This window comes from Mauremys reevesii, unplaced genomic scaffold, assembly GCF_016161935.1.
Source record: "Mauremys reevesii isolate NIE-2019 unplaced genomic scaffold, ASM1616193v1 Contig31, whole genome shotgun sequence".
NCBI classification, from domain to species: Eukaryota; Metazoa; Chordata; order Testudines; family Geoemydidae; genus Mauremys; species Mauremys reevesii.
The window spans coordinates 168,040-181,526 of record NW_024100842.1 but is presented as its reverse complement, the minus strand read 5'-3'; the positions used below and the strand labels follow the sequence as shown (position 1 = coordinate 181,526).

Sequence of the window (13,487 nt, the reverse complement as noted above, 5' to 3'; positions counted from 1 at the left end):
GTTTACTCCTTCTGAAGCATCTGGCATTGGCCACTTTCAGAAGACCAGGTGGTGGGCTAGATGGACCATTGATCTGACCCAGTGTGGCCGTTCTTATGTCAGCGAGATGGGTGGAAAGGGTGAGGCCAGAGCAGGAGGCTGGGAAGGCGAGGGGATGGGGAGGGAAGTGCTAGAGCCAGGGGAGGGAGTCTGAGCAGTTGGGCTCACTCCCAGTTTCAGACAGTGAAGGCGGGGGAGAGGTGGGGAGGAGAAGCAGGGAAGTGTTGCTTCTTGCCAATGGCTAAACCAATCCCTCATCATTTTTCCTGTGACATCGCTTATAAATTTAAAGTTTTGCAATATGTAAGTCATCAACCCTGAACAATTATATAAGTTCTGTTTTCACATGTTGCAATTATATAAGTTCTGCGTGGGTGTGTGAATCCTGCTGCACTAATTAGGGCAGTGATGCTCAAACTATTTACCAGCCAGCCATGCTTTTGTCAGAGGAACAAAAGTAGGAGGGGAGAGAGTCAAGATAGTGACAGGAAATGGGTGACTGGGCATTTCCCTGTCTTGGGGTGAGGAGAGGATGAGTGGCTAGGGAGAGGTGTACACTGAAGTCTGACTTTTTCAACCTGAAATTATTATACACACAACGACTAAGGCGTAAAGGGGAGTTAAAAGGTCAAAAGACAAACTAAAAAACAGGATTTGATGGTTTTTAAAATCACCAAAAAGAGTCAAAGTTGGCAGTACGGCAGTGGGCCGTGTGATAGACACACCCGAGCTAGCTTTGAGCCAGTTAGCTCATATACCAATAGCAGTAAAGCTGTGGCAGCTGTACAAGCCCACCCAGAACCCTGGCTAATTACTCGGGCAGCCACCCCGCACAGACGTCCAGGCCACTGCAGCTTCACTGCTACCTAGATCAAAGCCAGCTCGGGTACGTCTCCATGTGCTGCAATCATACCCCTCTGCCCCCCTTCGCAGTGCAGACATACCCCTTTAAGGAAAGGCGGTAACATTTAAATTCAGCAGCTGCCTCTTTCAGCTGTACATTGAGCTACAAATGAGCTTTGCCGGCTGTGGATGGGTTTTTCCAGAGAACTTGGAATAGGCCAAACTCGGGGCAAAATTGTCCCCTCCTGCATGAATCTATTGTGGGATTCCCCACGGAGATTACCCCAGTCTGTCCCACTGAGGGAATGAACTCCGTCTGCCCCATCCCACTCCTCCACACCCCTGGCAGGAAGGCAGCTCCCGTGCTGCCACCTAGAGCTCAGCAACATTTCCTCACCAAATAAATTTCCAGTTGGAAAATGTGGGTTAGTTGAAGTCTAAACGTTATGCAAGATAATGTCAATTGTAACTGATATTCTGATTTTTTCCAATCATGGTCATCAAACCAAACCAACAATACTTTGTGACGAATCATCACTTTGAAACAATTGTTTTGCTTTGTTTCAATTTAAAAATGTTATCTTGGCTTAGGGATTTTCAGAGGTTTTCCTGTCTTTCTCGTCCCAAATTTCAAGTGGGGATTTTCCCTGAGGAAAGGACCACAGGGAACATTTCTGCTTTTTACTGCCAGCCATGCACAGGCAGCTTTAACCCTCTGCCCCCAGCATCCCACCTCCTTGCCCCGTTCCCTAGCCACAGCCACTCCCAGGGACCTGCCGGAGAAAGTTAATCAGGCCTCAGGCTACAGTGACTCTGTCACGTGTCCTCTGCAGTACCAGAGAGGGAGATTCTGTGCTTCCACCGTGCTGTTTAGCTCATGTGAAAGCTCTATCAGAATTGGAAAGAGGCTAGACTTCCTGGGCTCTATTCCCAGCTCAGACAATGACTCACTGAGTGTTCTTCCTCGTCCCGGCCCCTCAGTTTCCTCCTCTGTAAAATGGTAGAGAATGAAACTTAGTCTCACAACGCCCCCGTTACCCCCCCTCTCTCCCCGGTGGAAGGTTGTTCAGTTAATTACTGTTCACAGATGACTTCAAGGTCCTATTACCAAACAGGGGCAGAATTTGATTTATTTATCGTGTTCCAGGCAGAAGAACTCTCTGGCAAACTGGACCCCTATATCCGGAGTCAGAGTAACAAGGATGAGGAGGAGCCAGCACTGGATGAAGAGAAAGCTAAGATGCGACTCTGGCCGCTAATCAAATACGTGGAAGTAATGATTCCGCAGTCGGACGTGATTCCGGAAGGTGTCGTATTTATGGATATTCCCGGGACAGGAGATTACAACAGCAAAAGGGACGAAATGTGGAAAGAGGTGACTTACCAGCTCTGTGGTGTGAGGGAGGAAATTCTGATACATTATTTGGCTAGAGAGTGTTTAACCGTTGATTCGAATGTTACTATTCCAGTGTAACGAAGGAAGGAAAGCTTTAGAGAGGGCCATGTGCTCTGTGGCCTGGGGAAGGCTTTAGTGGAAAGAACAGAAGCAGCAGCCACACCGTATATTGAGGGTGCATCTCTGATATTAGCTAATGGTGCTTCCCAGCTTGGATCCATTGCTGCTCCTGGATTCCTGTAGCATCAAGGCCCCAGAGCACCTTTCTCTAACCGCTCTTCACTAGGAGACTGAGGTTTTTCTTCAGAAGTGCAGACCCTGCAATGATCAGCTCGACCTTTATCTTCTCTGCACTAGGGCTATCCCACGGAATGTCTACGCAGCAATTCAACACCCGCAGCTGGCCCCTGTCAGCTGACTCAGGCTCGGGCTCTGGGGCTGTAAAATTGCTGTGTTGATGTTCAGGCTTGGGCGGGAGTCTGGGACCCTCCCTCCCCCACAGGGTCTCAGAGTGCTGGCTCCAGCCCAAGCCCAAATGTCTATACACTTTTATACAGCAGTTTTACAGACCCACAGCCCAAGTCAGCAGACCCAGGCCAGCCACAGGTGTTTACAGTAGTTGTTGTGTAGAAATACCCCTAGCGGTCAGCTCAGAACCTCCAGCTAGCACAGTCCTGAGTGGCACACAGCTGAGGGGCTCGAGCTAGGGGCTCAAGTCTGCAAATTGCTGGCACAATCCTGCAGAGACTGAGCACTCTGCACTGCCATTGCAGTCAGTGGGAATCCAGGGTGCTCGGCATGTCTCAGGATGGAGCCTGGCTGCCTTGTTGCTTCCAGACATAGGCGCCAACTTCTGCTCCCACTGGTGGGTGCTCAACCCAGCCTCCGGCCCCGCCCCAACTCTGCCCCCTCCCTGCACCTATTTCGACTCCTTCCTCAAATCCCCACCCCAGTCCCGCCTCTTCCCTGCCTCCCCCCCCGAGCGGCCGAACAGTTGTGTGGTGGTGGCCAGGCGGGAAGCGCTGAGAGGTAAGCAGAGGAGTGGGGACGCAACACACTCAGGTGGGAGGAGGAAGAGGTGGGGTCAGCAGGGAGGGGAATTTGGCTGCTGGTGGGTGCAGAGCACCCACTAATTTTTCCCTGTGGGTGCTCCAGTCCTGGAGCACCCACAGAGTCGGTGCCTATGCTTCCAAGTATAATCCTCTCTCTCTCTCCCTCTTTCTCCTTAAGAGCATCAATAAATGTTCAGTCATCTGGATTATCAGCGACATCGAACGAGTTCTGGGGGACAAAGTCCATGAAGTGCTGCTGACAGAAAGCATCAAAGCTTACCAAGGCGGGATGTGCAGTGACATCGCCCTGGTGGTCACCAAGTCTGATAAGCTGCAGCTGGAGGAATACCTGAGGTAGTGGAATAGACTATCCCTGGGCTTCAGGGACTGAGAGTCCTTCACTTTAGAGACTTAGAGTGTGTCTGCCTGTCTTTCTCCTGCAGCCCCTCCTTCTAGCTACCCCTTAGTCTAGGTTCACCCATCAGCTTCTGAAGCATCTGCCATTTGTTCTGGCTGGTGGTTTCTGACTGCAGTGTCTCACAGCAATACCAGTGGTTCTCAAACATATATGATCGTGCCCCCCTTCTTTGTGTCTAGTAGTAATTTACGCCCCCCCTTCCCACACAAGTACATATAGAGATAAAAAATAAACCAACCTGCAACTCACTAAATATTGAAAACAGTGAGGCATTGATTCAGACAGACCCAACGATCCCTTGTAATAAGAACAAAAGCAAAACTGTGATGATGTTTACAACTAAATGTGCACACTGCTTCCTAGCAAACGGATTAACGTACAGATGGCAACGACTTTGTATAATGCTAGGCAAGCTGAATAGAAATCCACCAAAATGCACAGCATCATCCTAGGACCTGATATGTCTGGAGGAATCAGCTTTGCTAGTTATTCATTGCTGTGGGTAAAATGTGTGCAGTAAGGTGTTTTTTCCCTAAAGCATCTTGCACCTCCCCAGAATACATTCCCCCTCCGGCACAGTTTGAGAACCTCTGGTTTAGACAAGATGAAAGTGTAGGTATTTGTGTGTGTAACACTGTGCCCCTGGGACGCTCGGCAGCAGGAACTGAACCTGAGATCTCAGGATTTAAACACATGAGCCTCTACTGCCTGAGCTAAAAGACCTGCTCTGTAAGCCAAGGCTACAGCAAGCTACTGCACCCCCATGGCGCTGTCTGCACGGCCCTCGGGGGTGAGACTGCAGCACATGTAGCCACACCCCTGCTCGCTCTGAGCTAGCTAGCTTGGGTGCCAATAGCAGTGAAGCCACTGCAGCATGGGCTAGCTGCCCAAGTACACACCCAGGCTCCCCGGGGGGCTGTGTTTGGCACCTAGTCTGTGCCACAGCCTGTGCTGCCATGGCCTAGCTGCTAGGATGGACTATAAGGTGGATAGAAAGCTGGCTAGATCGTTGGGCTCAATGGGCAGTGATCAACAGCTCCATGTCTAGTTGGCAGCCGGTATCAAGTGGAGTGCCCCAAGGGTCGGTCCTGGGGCTGGTTTTGTTCAATATCTTCATTAACGATCTGGAGGATGGTGTGGACTGCACCCTTAGCAAGTTTGCAGATGACACTGAACTGGGAGGAATGGTAGATACGCTGGAGGGTAGGGATAGGATACAGAGGGACCTAGACAAATAGGAGGATTGGGCCAAAAGAAACCTGATGAGGTTCAACAAGGACAAGTGCAGAGTCCTGCACTTAGGACGGAAGAATCCCATGCACTGCTACAGACTAGGGACCGAATGGCTGGGCAGCAGTTCTGCAGAAAAGGACCTAGAGCAGGGGCGGGCAAACTTTTTGGCCAGAGGGCCACATCAGGTTTCCAAAATTGTATGGAGGGCTGGTTAGGGGAGGCTGTGCCTCCCCAAACAGCCAGGGATGGCCTGGCCAACGCCTCCTATCCAACCCCCCCTGCTTCTCGCCCCTGACGGCCCCCATGGGACTCCTGCCCCATCCACACCCCATGCTTCCAGTCCCCTGACTGCCCCTGGACTCCCCGCCCCGACTACCCCCTGCATCCCCATCCAACCCCTCCTCTCATTCCTGACTGCCCCCATGTTCCCTGCCCTCTGACCGCCCTGACCCCTATCCACACCCCCGCCCCCTGACCACCACCCCAAACTCCCCTGCCCCCTTACCACGCTGCCTGGAGCAACGGTGGCTGGCGCTGCTACAGCCGCGCTGCCCAGAGCACCAGGACAGGCTGCCATGCCATTGCACAGCACAGAGCACCCAGGTCAGGCCACGGCTCTGCAGCTGCACTTCCCCAGGAGTTCATAGCCCCGTCGACCAGAGCGTTGAACCACCAGTGGGTATGTGTGTCACAGGGGATTTAGGAAGAAACAGGCCATGGGATGAACTGTATTGCAAATGACTCTACAATAAGCCAGCCACCTTGCACTCACCACCACACTGATCAGTGCTCACAAGTCCCCCACGTGTGGAATACACTTAGGGCCCATCACTCGAAGAAGAGGACATTACTTACTGTACCTGGAGGTTCTCTGAGATGTGTGGTCCCTAGCTGTGTTCCACTACCTGCCCTCCTGTCCCTCTGCTTCGGACTTCACCACAGTGCAGTAAGAGGAGGAACTGGAGTAGTGCTGACCTGCACTGCCCCTTACACTCTCAGTCAGGAGCACAAAAGGACATACCACACATGCAGGTCAACAGACACTGCTTGGAAAAAATCAGGACTCAAGTGCATGGCGCGGATGTACACCTATGTGTGGAATACATCTAGGGACCTCCAGTACAGTATGTAACCTCTTATTTCAAGAGCTCTGGCCTCTTGAATCCCCTGAGTGATCTATCATTTAGGGGTTTGCTCCCCCTCTCTTTATAGTCCAGTAAGCCTTTGAAATGTATTCCCACATAAGGTTCCTTTCTCCTGCTGGGCGTGGCTGCCAGTCTGTCTGGTGTAGATTCCAGGCTGTCTTCTCCCTTGCTGGTGATTTTTACAATGCAAATGATCTCTTCCTGTAACCTCAGATATAAATGAATAGCCCATTCAATTGGACCCACCTGGTCTGAGATATCGGCCTCTTTCCTTTGTCTGGAGAAAACGTATCAGTTTCCCCTGACGTGCCTGGTTTACACACATTTTAGTCACATATTTCTTGCCCATCTGTAAAGTTCTTTGTGGGTTGACCATATGTATGTACATAATGCAAGAATATTAATGATATATTACATGTCACCTTTTGGATATATATCATGATGACGGTGTGTGAGGTGTAGCGAGTATGTCAGATCTGACACGAGTTGCGAACCACCAATTCACTTCTGTGTCACAGGGGGTTAGGAAGAAACAGGTCATTCTATGGTTGCTTTCTACAGTGATTCTTGCACTTTCCATTGAACATCTGGTGTTGGCCACTGCCAGAGACAGGATGCTGAGCTAGATGGACCTTGGGTCTGATCCAGTCTGCAACACTTATGAACATGCTAAAGCCCATTTCCTATTTTCCAGACTGTGTATTGTCACCTTCCCATAACCCCCTGCACATAGTTATGTGCAAGGGGCATGATAGGATTTTTGATGTTTGCCAAACCTGATTAAATGTGTCATTTTAATTCTTTTCCAGGGAAAGAAAAGAGAAACACGTGAGTATTTGCAGACTTTAAAAAAAAATAATTTATAGTCTTAAAAATGAACTCTTCTAAAGATGGATGTTACCCACTAGGGCTGCTAAATACAATGGGGTGTACCTATAAGAGGAGCTGCAGGGTTAATTCATAGTATCCAGGGGCCCAGTCCAGGTATCACCTGCTCACCCTACACATGTGAGGCCCCCATTCACTTTGGGTGGGTAAGACAGTTTAGTCCACAACCAGGATAAAATTACAAGAGCTATCGGCATTTGTAGTTCAGGAAGGAGGTTGATCATCAGCTGGAATGGGGTAAATATCCTAAGAGAGACCTGGTGCAGTGACATGAGAGCCACGAAGTCCCTTGTTCTCCTCCCATCTCTGTAACAGACTCCTTGTGAGTCCTTGGGCTAGTCACTTAACTTCTGTGCCCCTTAGCTTCTCCAGCTGTAAAACTGGAGCAATAAGACAGTCCCTATGCATGGGAGCCCTGAGAAATGCATGGAGTGAAAATTACAGATGCAGGCATTGTTATACTGACCCATGAAGAGAAGGGAGTTACTTCACAAGTAGACCTTTAATCATTTTTGTTGTTCTTCTCTGGACTTTCTCCAATTTGTCCACATCTTTCCTGAAATGTGGTGCCCAGCACTGGACACAATACTCCAGCTGAGGCCTTATAAGTGCTGAGTAGAGCAGAATAATTACTTCTCGTCTTTCTTACAACACCCCTGCCATTATATCCCAGAATGATCACTTTTTTTGCATCGGTGTTACACTGTTGATTCATATTTAGCTTGTGATCCACTATGACCCCCCAGATCCCTTTCCGCAGTGCTCCTTCCTAGGCAGTCATTTCCCATTCTGTATGTGTGAAACTGATTGTTCCTTCCTAAGTGGAGTATTTTGCATTTGTCCTTATTGAATTTCATCCTATTCACTTCAGACCATTTCTCCATGTAAGAGGGGGAATGGTCCCGCCATTGTGGGGAACTTTCCTGGCTTTTACACTGCCCCAGTGGAATTGGCTACCCAAAGGATCTGAGTCCTCGCTCCAGCTCCCTTTACCCGCAGGCCGGCCTGACCTGGGGGACTCCCCTTCCACTCTCCTGGGTGGCAGAGTCCTCGTAACCCTGACAAGGCTGGGCCCAGCATTCCTGGGGGGCTTGACCCCCGATCTTTTCATGGTCACTTAGGGCAGGGGCTAGGGTGTCCCCACTCCGGGGTGCTCTCTCCGCACAGGATGCTCCCCTGACCCACTGATCACTGCATAGAGCTCAAAGCAAATACAGTTTATTAAACAGCAACCAATTAAAACAATGAGGGAAAAATGGGAAAGGTTAAAGGAAAACCCGTCACCCACCCTGTGGGCACAGGGGAACCACAACCAGCGTCGCTGGAATGTCAGGGCAGCTCAGTCTGTTCCTCACCCGTCCCAGGCCCTGGCCGTGCCGCAGGGATGCTGCGGGTTGGACACTTGCTCTGGCGGTGGCCACACGCCCTCAGGCTCTAGGAGGCAGGGCCCTGCTTCCCAACGTCGCCCCCGCCCCGTCGGGGTTATGATCCCCCCCAAGTCTGGCCTGCAGAGCCTCTTCACTGGGGCGTCTCCCTGTGCTGGGCCCACGGCCCAGGGCCTCCCTCGCTGTCCCCAGCCACTCCCTGCACCCGGCTCCAGACTGCCCCAGCCTGCTTCTGAGCTGCTCCTCTGCCCCTCTGGCTCTGGCCGGCGCAGCTCAGCTTCCCAGCCCAGCTCTGGCTGCTGCTATCCCCTTAGCTCAGCCCCGCTCGCCTCAGGCAGCTCCTCTCCTAGCCTTCTGGCTCTTTCATTGGCCGGCCTGTCCTGTCAATCAGGCTGACATAGAGCATTGGCCTCTCCCCATTGGCCCTGGGGATTGTCAGTCTCAGGATCCTGATTTCTCTTTTGCCCTTCCCCCTTCCTTTGGTACTGGGAGAGGCCAGCCAAAAACCCCACTAAGTTTCAGTGGGAGGACAGCAGCCCCCTTACATCCAGTTCGTCCAGATCATATTGAATTTTAATCCTATCCTCCAAAGCACCTGCAAACCCTCCTAGCTTGCCATTGTCCGCCGACTTTAAGTGCACTCTCTATGCCATTATCTAAATCACTGATGAAGATATTGAACAGAACCGGACCAAGGATCGATTCCTGTGGGACTCCACTCGTTATGCCCTTCCAGCTTGACTGTGAACCACTGATAACTACTATCTGGGAACAGTTTTGCAACCAGTTAGGCACCCACCTGATAGTAGCTCCATCTAGGCTGTATTTCCCTAGTTTGTTTATGAGAAGGTCATGCGAGACAGTATCAACAGCCTTACTAAAGTCAGTGTACAGAGGCGGTCCAAAAAGCAAACAGGATGTTAGGAATCATTAAAAAGGGGACAGAGAATAAGACTGAGAATATATTATTGCCCTTATATAAATCCATGGTACGCCCACATCTCGAATACTGTGTACAGATGTGGTCTCCTCACTTCAAAAAAGATATTCTAGAACTAGAAAAGGTTCAGAAAAGGGCAACTAAAATGATTAGGGGTTTGGAGAAGGTCCCATATGAGGAAAGATTAAAGAGGCTAGGACTCTTCAGCTTGGAAAAGAGAAGACTAAGGGGGGATATGATAGAGGTATATAAAATCATGAGTGATGTTGAGAAAGTGGATAAGGAAAAGTTATTTACTTATTCCCATAATACAAGAACCAAATGAAATTAATAGGCAGCAGGTTTAAAACAAATAAAAGGAAGTTCTTGTTCACGCAGCGCACAGTCAACTTGTGGAACTCCTTACCTGAGGAGGTTGTGAAGGCTAGAACTATAACAGCGTTTAAAAGGGGACTGGATAAATTCATGGTGGCTAAGTCCATTAATGGCTATTAGCTAGGATGGGTAAGAATAGTATCCCTAGCCTCTGTTCGTCAGAGGATGGAGATGGATGGCAGGAGAGAGATCACTTGATCATTGCCTGTTAGGTTCACTCCCTCTGGGGCACCTGGCATTGGCCACTGTCGATAGACAGATACTGGGCTAGATGGACCTTTGGTCTGACCCGGTACGGCCGTTCTTATGTTCTTATGTTCTAAGATATACCACATCTACCTCTTCCCCCGCATCCACAAGGCTTGTTACCCTATCAAGGAAAGCTATTAGAATCAGTTTACGTGATTTGTTCTTGACAAATCCATGTTGACTATTACTAACATAGTGCTGTTTCAAACACCACTATGTTAAAAGCACACTAGGAAACTTCTAGTCCACGCCAGCAGGGTCCACATGGGCCAGTTAATATGCAACATATTAGTGGGCTCTAGAAATCACATCCCTATAGTTGCCATTATTGGTTCATTTAGACAAGCCCTTAAAGATCTGCCCTAGATCAAACAGAAGTTCTGGGCTTGATGCAGAAATTCCTGGCGAAGTTTGCCCTGTGTTATGTTGGCAACCAGATTAGATGGTATCTGCTGGCTTTAAAATCTATTAAAGCATTTTGGGAACCACCTATAGTACCTTTCATTGTCTTTCCAAATGTAGAAACCTGTAGAAACTGAACACGAAGCCATTTTAGAGAGGAACGCATTCGTGAAAGGGAAGAAAAGTGATGGAATGAAGAAAAAGCTCAGGGTAAAGTATAACACTGGATTTTCTAGTTGTTGGAAACCTATTCCTGTTGTCAGTAGCCCTCATCTTACTGCAATTCCTATTATATTTCAATAGTAAATGTGATGGTCCTTGGACTAACATTCATAAGTAAGTATTTTTCCATGAGATGTGATGATTTCTACATGGTCTCAACTATACTAAGCCCACAAAGTTCTAAGCCCATTGAATTCTGGGGCCAGCTCTGTCTTGGCCTTCAGGAGCCAACTTCCAATGGGAGTTAATTGCCTAACCTTGTTAGGCACTTCTGAAAATCCCTTTAGGGAGCTCTCCTTTACCTTTAGTGATAAAAACGTGTGTGTTTTGAGCTGACCATCCTCTGTGATTTGATTCTGAGTCATAAATAAGGAAGCCAGGCATTAAAGTCAATGTGCAGACAAAGCCAGGGCTGGCGCAACCCATTAGGCGACCTAGGTGGTTGCCTAGGCACTAACATTTGGGGAGCGGCGGCCGGATGTTCGGCCGCCGCGGTCGTTGGTGGTATTTCGGGGGCGGGACCTTCTGCCGCCTCCATTGGGGGCGCCATTTTGGGGGCGGGACCTTCCGCCGCCTAGGGCGCCAAAAAGGCTGCCGGCGCTCGTGGACAAAGCTGATCCTTGATTCGTTGTTTGTGCACAGTAATACAGAATTAGGAATTTAAGATGCACTGTTTGTCTGCAGCACAAAGCATTCCTTAAACAAAGCCGGTAACGTAGGGAAAGAGGAAATGAGGCCTCAGAAAGGGAGAGAGATGAGCTGGGACATTGTTGAGGCAGACATTTCACAAGGCTGTTCTTGGTGGCAGAAGCTGCAGAGGAAGAGGCTCTTGCCCCACAAGGGTGAGAATGTGTGATGAGACAGAGGAATTGGTGAGACAGAGGAGTTTGCTGCTGGAGGGAGGGAGGGAGCACAGTTTTGAACTGGATCCTGATATGAATGGGGTAGGTTGAGGATACGGAACTGATTAAATTCACACTCACTGCACCACTTATTGGCTAACTGTGGCAGAATTCTGCAGTAACAATAGGACTTGCCAGAAGCTGGGAATGGGCAACAGGGGATGGATCACTTCATGATTCCCTGTTCTGTTCATTCCCTCTGGGGCACCTGGCATTGGCCACTGTTGGAAGACAGGCTACTGGGCTAGCTGGACCTTTGTTCTCACCCAGTATGGCCGTTCTTATGAATTTTATGAAGCTGCTTCAATAACCCCACTTTTTACATAATCTGTGTGTGTGGGTGGTTTGTTTGTTTTTTTTAGAGAATACTGCCGAGTGACTCAGAAATTCTGAACAAGGCTGATCTCGTTTACACAGTCAGTGCTAAAGAATACTGGCGGAAGAAGCATATCACTAAGGAAGAGTCAGGTAACATGCAGTTGTTCTTTCAACATAATCTGCTAATGCATCATTGCTCAGAGTGCTGACCCTGCATCTGCTGTGTGCATCTCTTACTGGTGATGGTCACTCATAACAGATGCAGGAATTTGGTTGCAATCAGCATCTAAATGTGCAGATGCATTTCCCCAAACTGTGGGGATTATATTTATTGTTATTATTTGTATTACAATTACACCTGTATTACAGTTGTATTACAGGTGTAATTGTCAGGGCTCTGTGGTGCTAGGCGATTTACATGCACCTAATAAGAGACAGTCCCTGCCATAAAAAGCTGATGATCTAAATAGATTCAACAAACAAAGTGAGTGTCGCTGTCTGTTTTAATGGGGAACTGAGGCTCTGAGATTAAGTGACTTGGCCAAGGTCACACAGGGTATCTGTGGCAGAGCAAAAATTGAATCCACAGCTCTGAATCCCAGTGTACTGCAGACATAGAAATCTATGGGGGTTGCAGGTGCTTGGCATCTCTCAGGTTCAGGCCCTCTTCAATGACCATCTGAGAGCCCCATTTCTTGCTTCTCTTCCACCAGTGACCCCATCTTTCTTCCAGCCCAAACCTCTATAGGCCCCCTGTCCAGACCTTTCCCTTGACATCTCAGTAGCCCTCCCTTGCAGCCCCCACCATATGATGTCTTGTTGCATGGGACCCAGTTGTTCTGCTGGGCTGGTCCACTGCTGAATCGAGAATCCTGGCATCCTGTTGCCCTGAACGGGAGCTTAGCCTGCAGTGGAAGGCTGGAGAACCTTTACCTGTTAATGATCAAGGATCGGACTCGCTAAAGATGGCCCAGGGTGTTGTAAATTCCATGTCCATGCCCCAGGCTGGCTCCCTACACCCAAAGGGAGGCATTGTCCTAAGGGGAAGCAAGTGCTATTACCACCAGCACCCTTCTGTGGGGTTTCTGCAGGGAGTCACCTTCTCCATTGCATCCAGGGCTCTCCAGGAGATGGGGGCTGCCCAGGGAACAATGCCTTGTATTAGCGTATCCTACAGCAACACCACCTCTGCAGCTAGCACTGCCCCTGCATTGGGCTGCACTGGCCCTCTGGCAAAGCAAAGGTTGTGGCCATTGATGTCACTGCTGTGTGTGCTGTGAATCCCTGTCTCTGCCTGAGCCTCAGGGGGTATAACACTGCGACAGGCCCAGGGAGAGGACTTCATCCTTCAAACTACAGGGTCTCATGTCCTGAGCGCTGGAGGTTCAATACCCTACGTACCTGTCATTGCACAGCCGCAACCTTCCTTGCCTGTCACACAGGCTGCCTGGAAACTGCAGGAGATGCGCCATTCACAGGACCCAGCACTACATGTGTTGTTGATAGCAAGGTTTAGCTCTGCTTCTTGGGCCCCTGTTTCTTCCTTGTGTTGCTTCCCCTTTTCCTCTCCCAGCGTTGTGTAGCTTGTACCTCCACATGCAGATCCTTGTTGTCATAAATATAAAGGGAAGGGTAACAACCTTTATGTCTGCAGTAACATAAAATCCCTCCTGGACAGAT

The 13,487-nt window shown here is 49.5% G+C and overlaps 1 protein-coding gene across 3 annotated transcripts in view; it reads left to right on the top strand.

Moving 5' to 3' along the window:
- The window catches only part of LOC120393801 (nuclear GTPase SLIP-GC-like), a 303,315-nt gene that overhangs the window by 248,233 nt on the left and 41,595 nt on the right, over positions 1-13,487 (top strand). For all 3 annotated transcript variants that reach the window (XM_039518289.1, XM_039518288.1, XM_039518290.1), the window contains exons 7-11: positions 2,030-2,257; positions 3,509-3,684; positions 6,936-6,954; positions 10,486-10,575; positions 11,852-11,957. In XM_039518289.1, the coding sequence (XP_039374223.1) occupies positions 2,030-2,257; positions 3,509-3,684; positions 6,936-6,954; positions 10,486-10,575; positions 11,852-11,957 (619 nt within the window). The remainder of the gene's footprint in view (positions 1-2,029; positions 2,258-3,508; positions 3,685-6,935; positions 6,955-10,485; positions 10,576-11,851; positions 11,958-13,487) is intronic.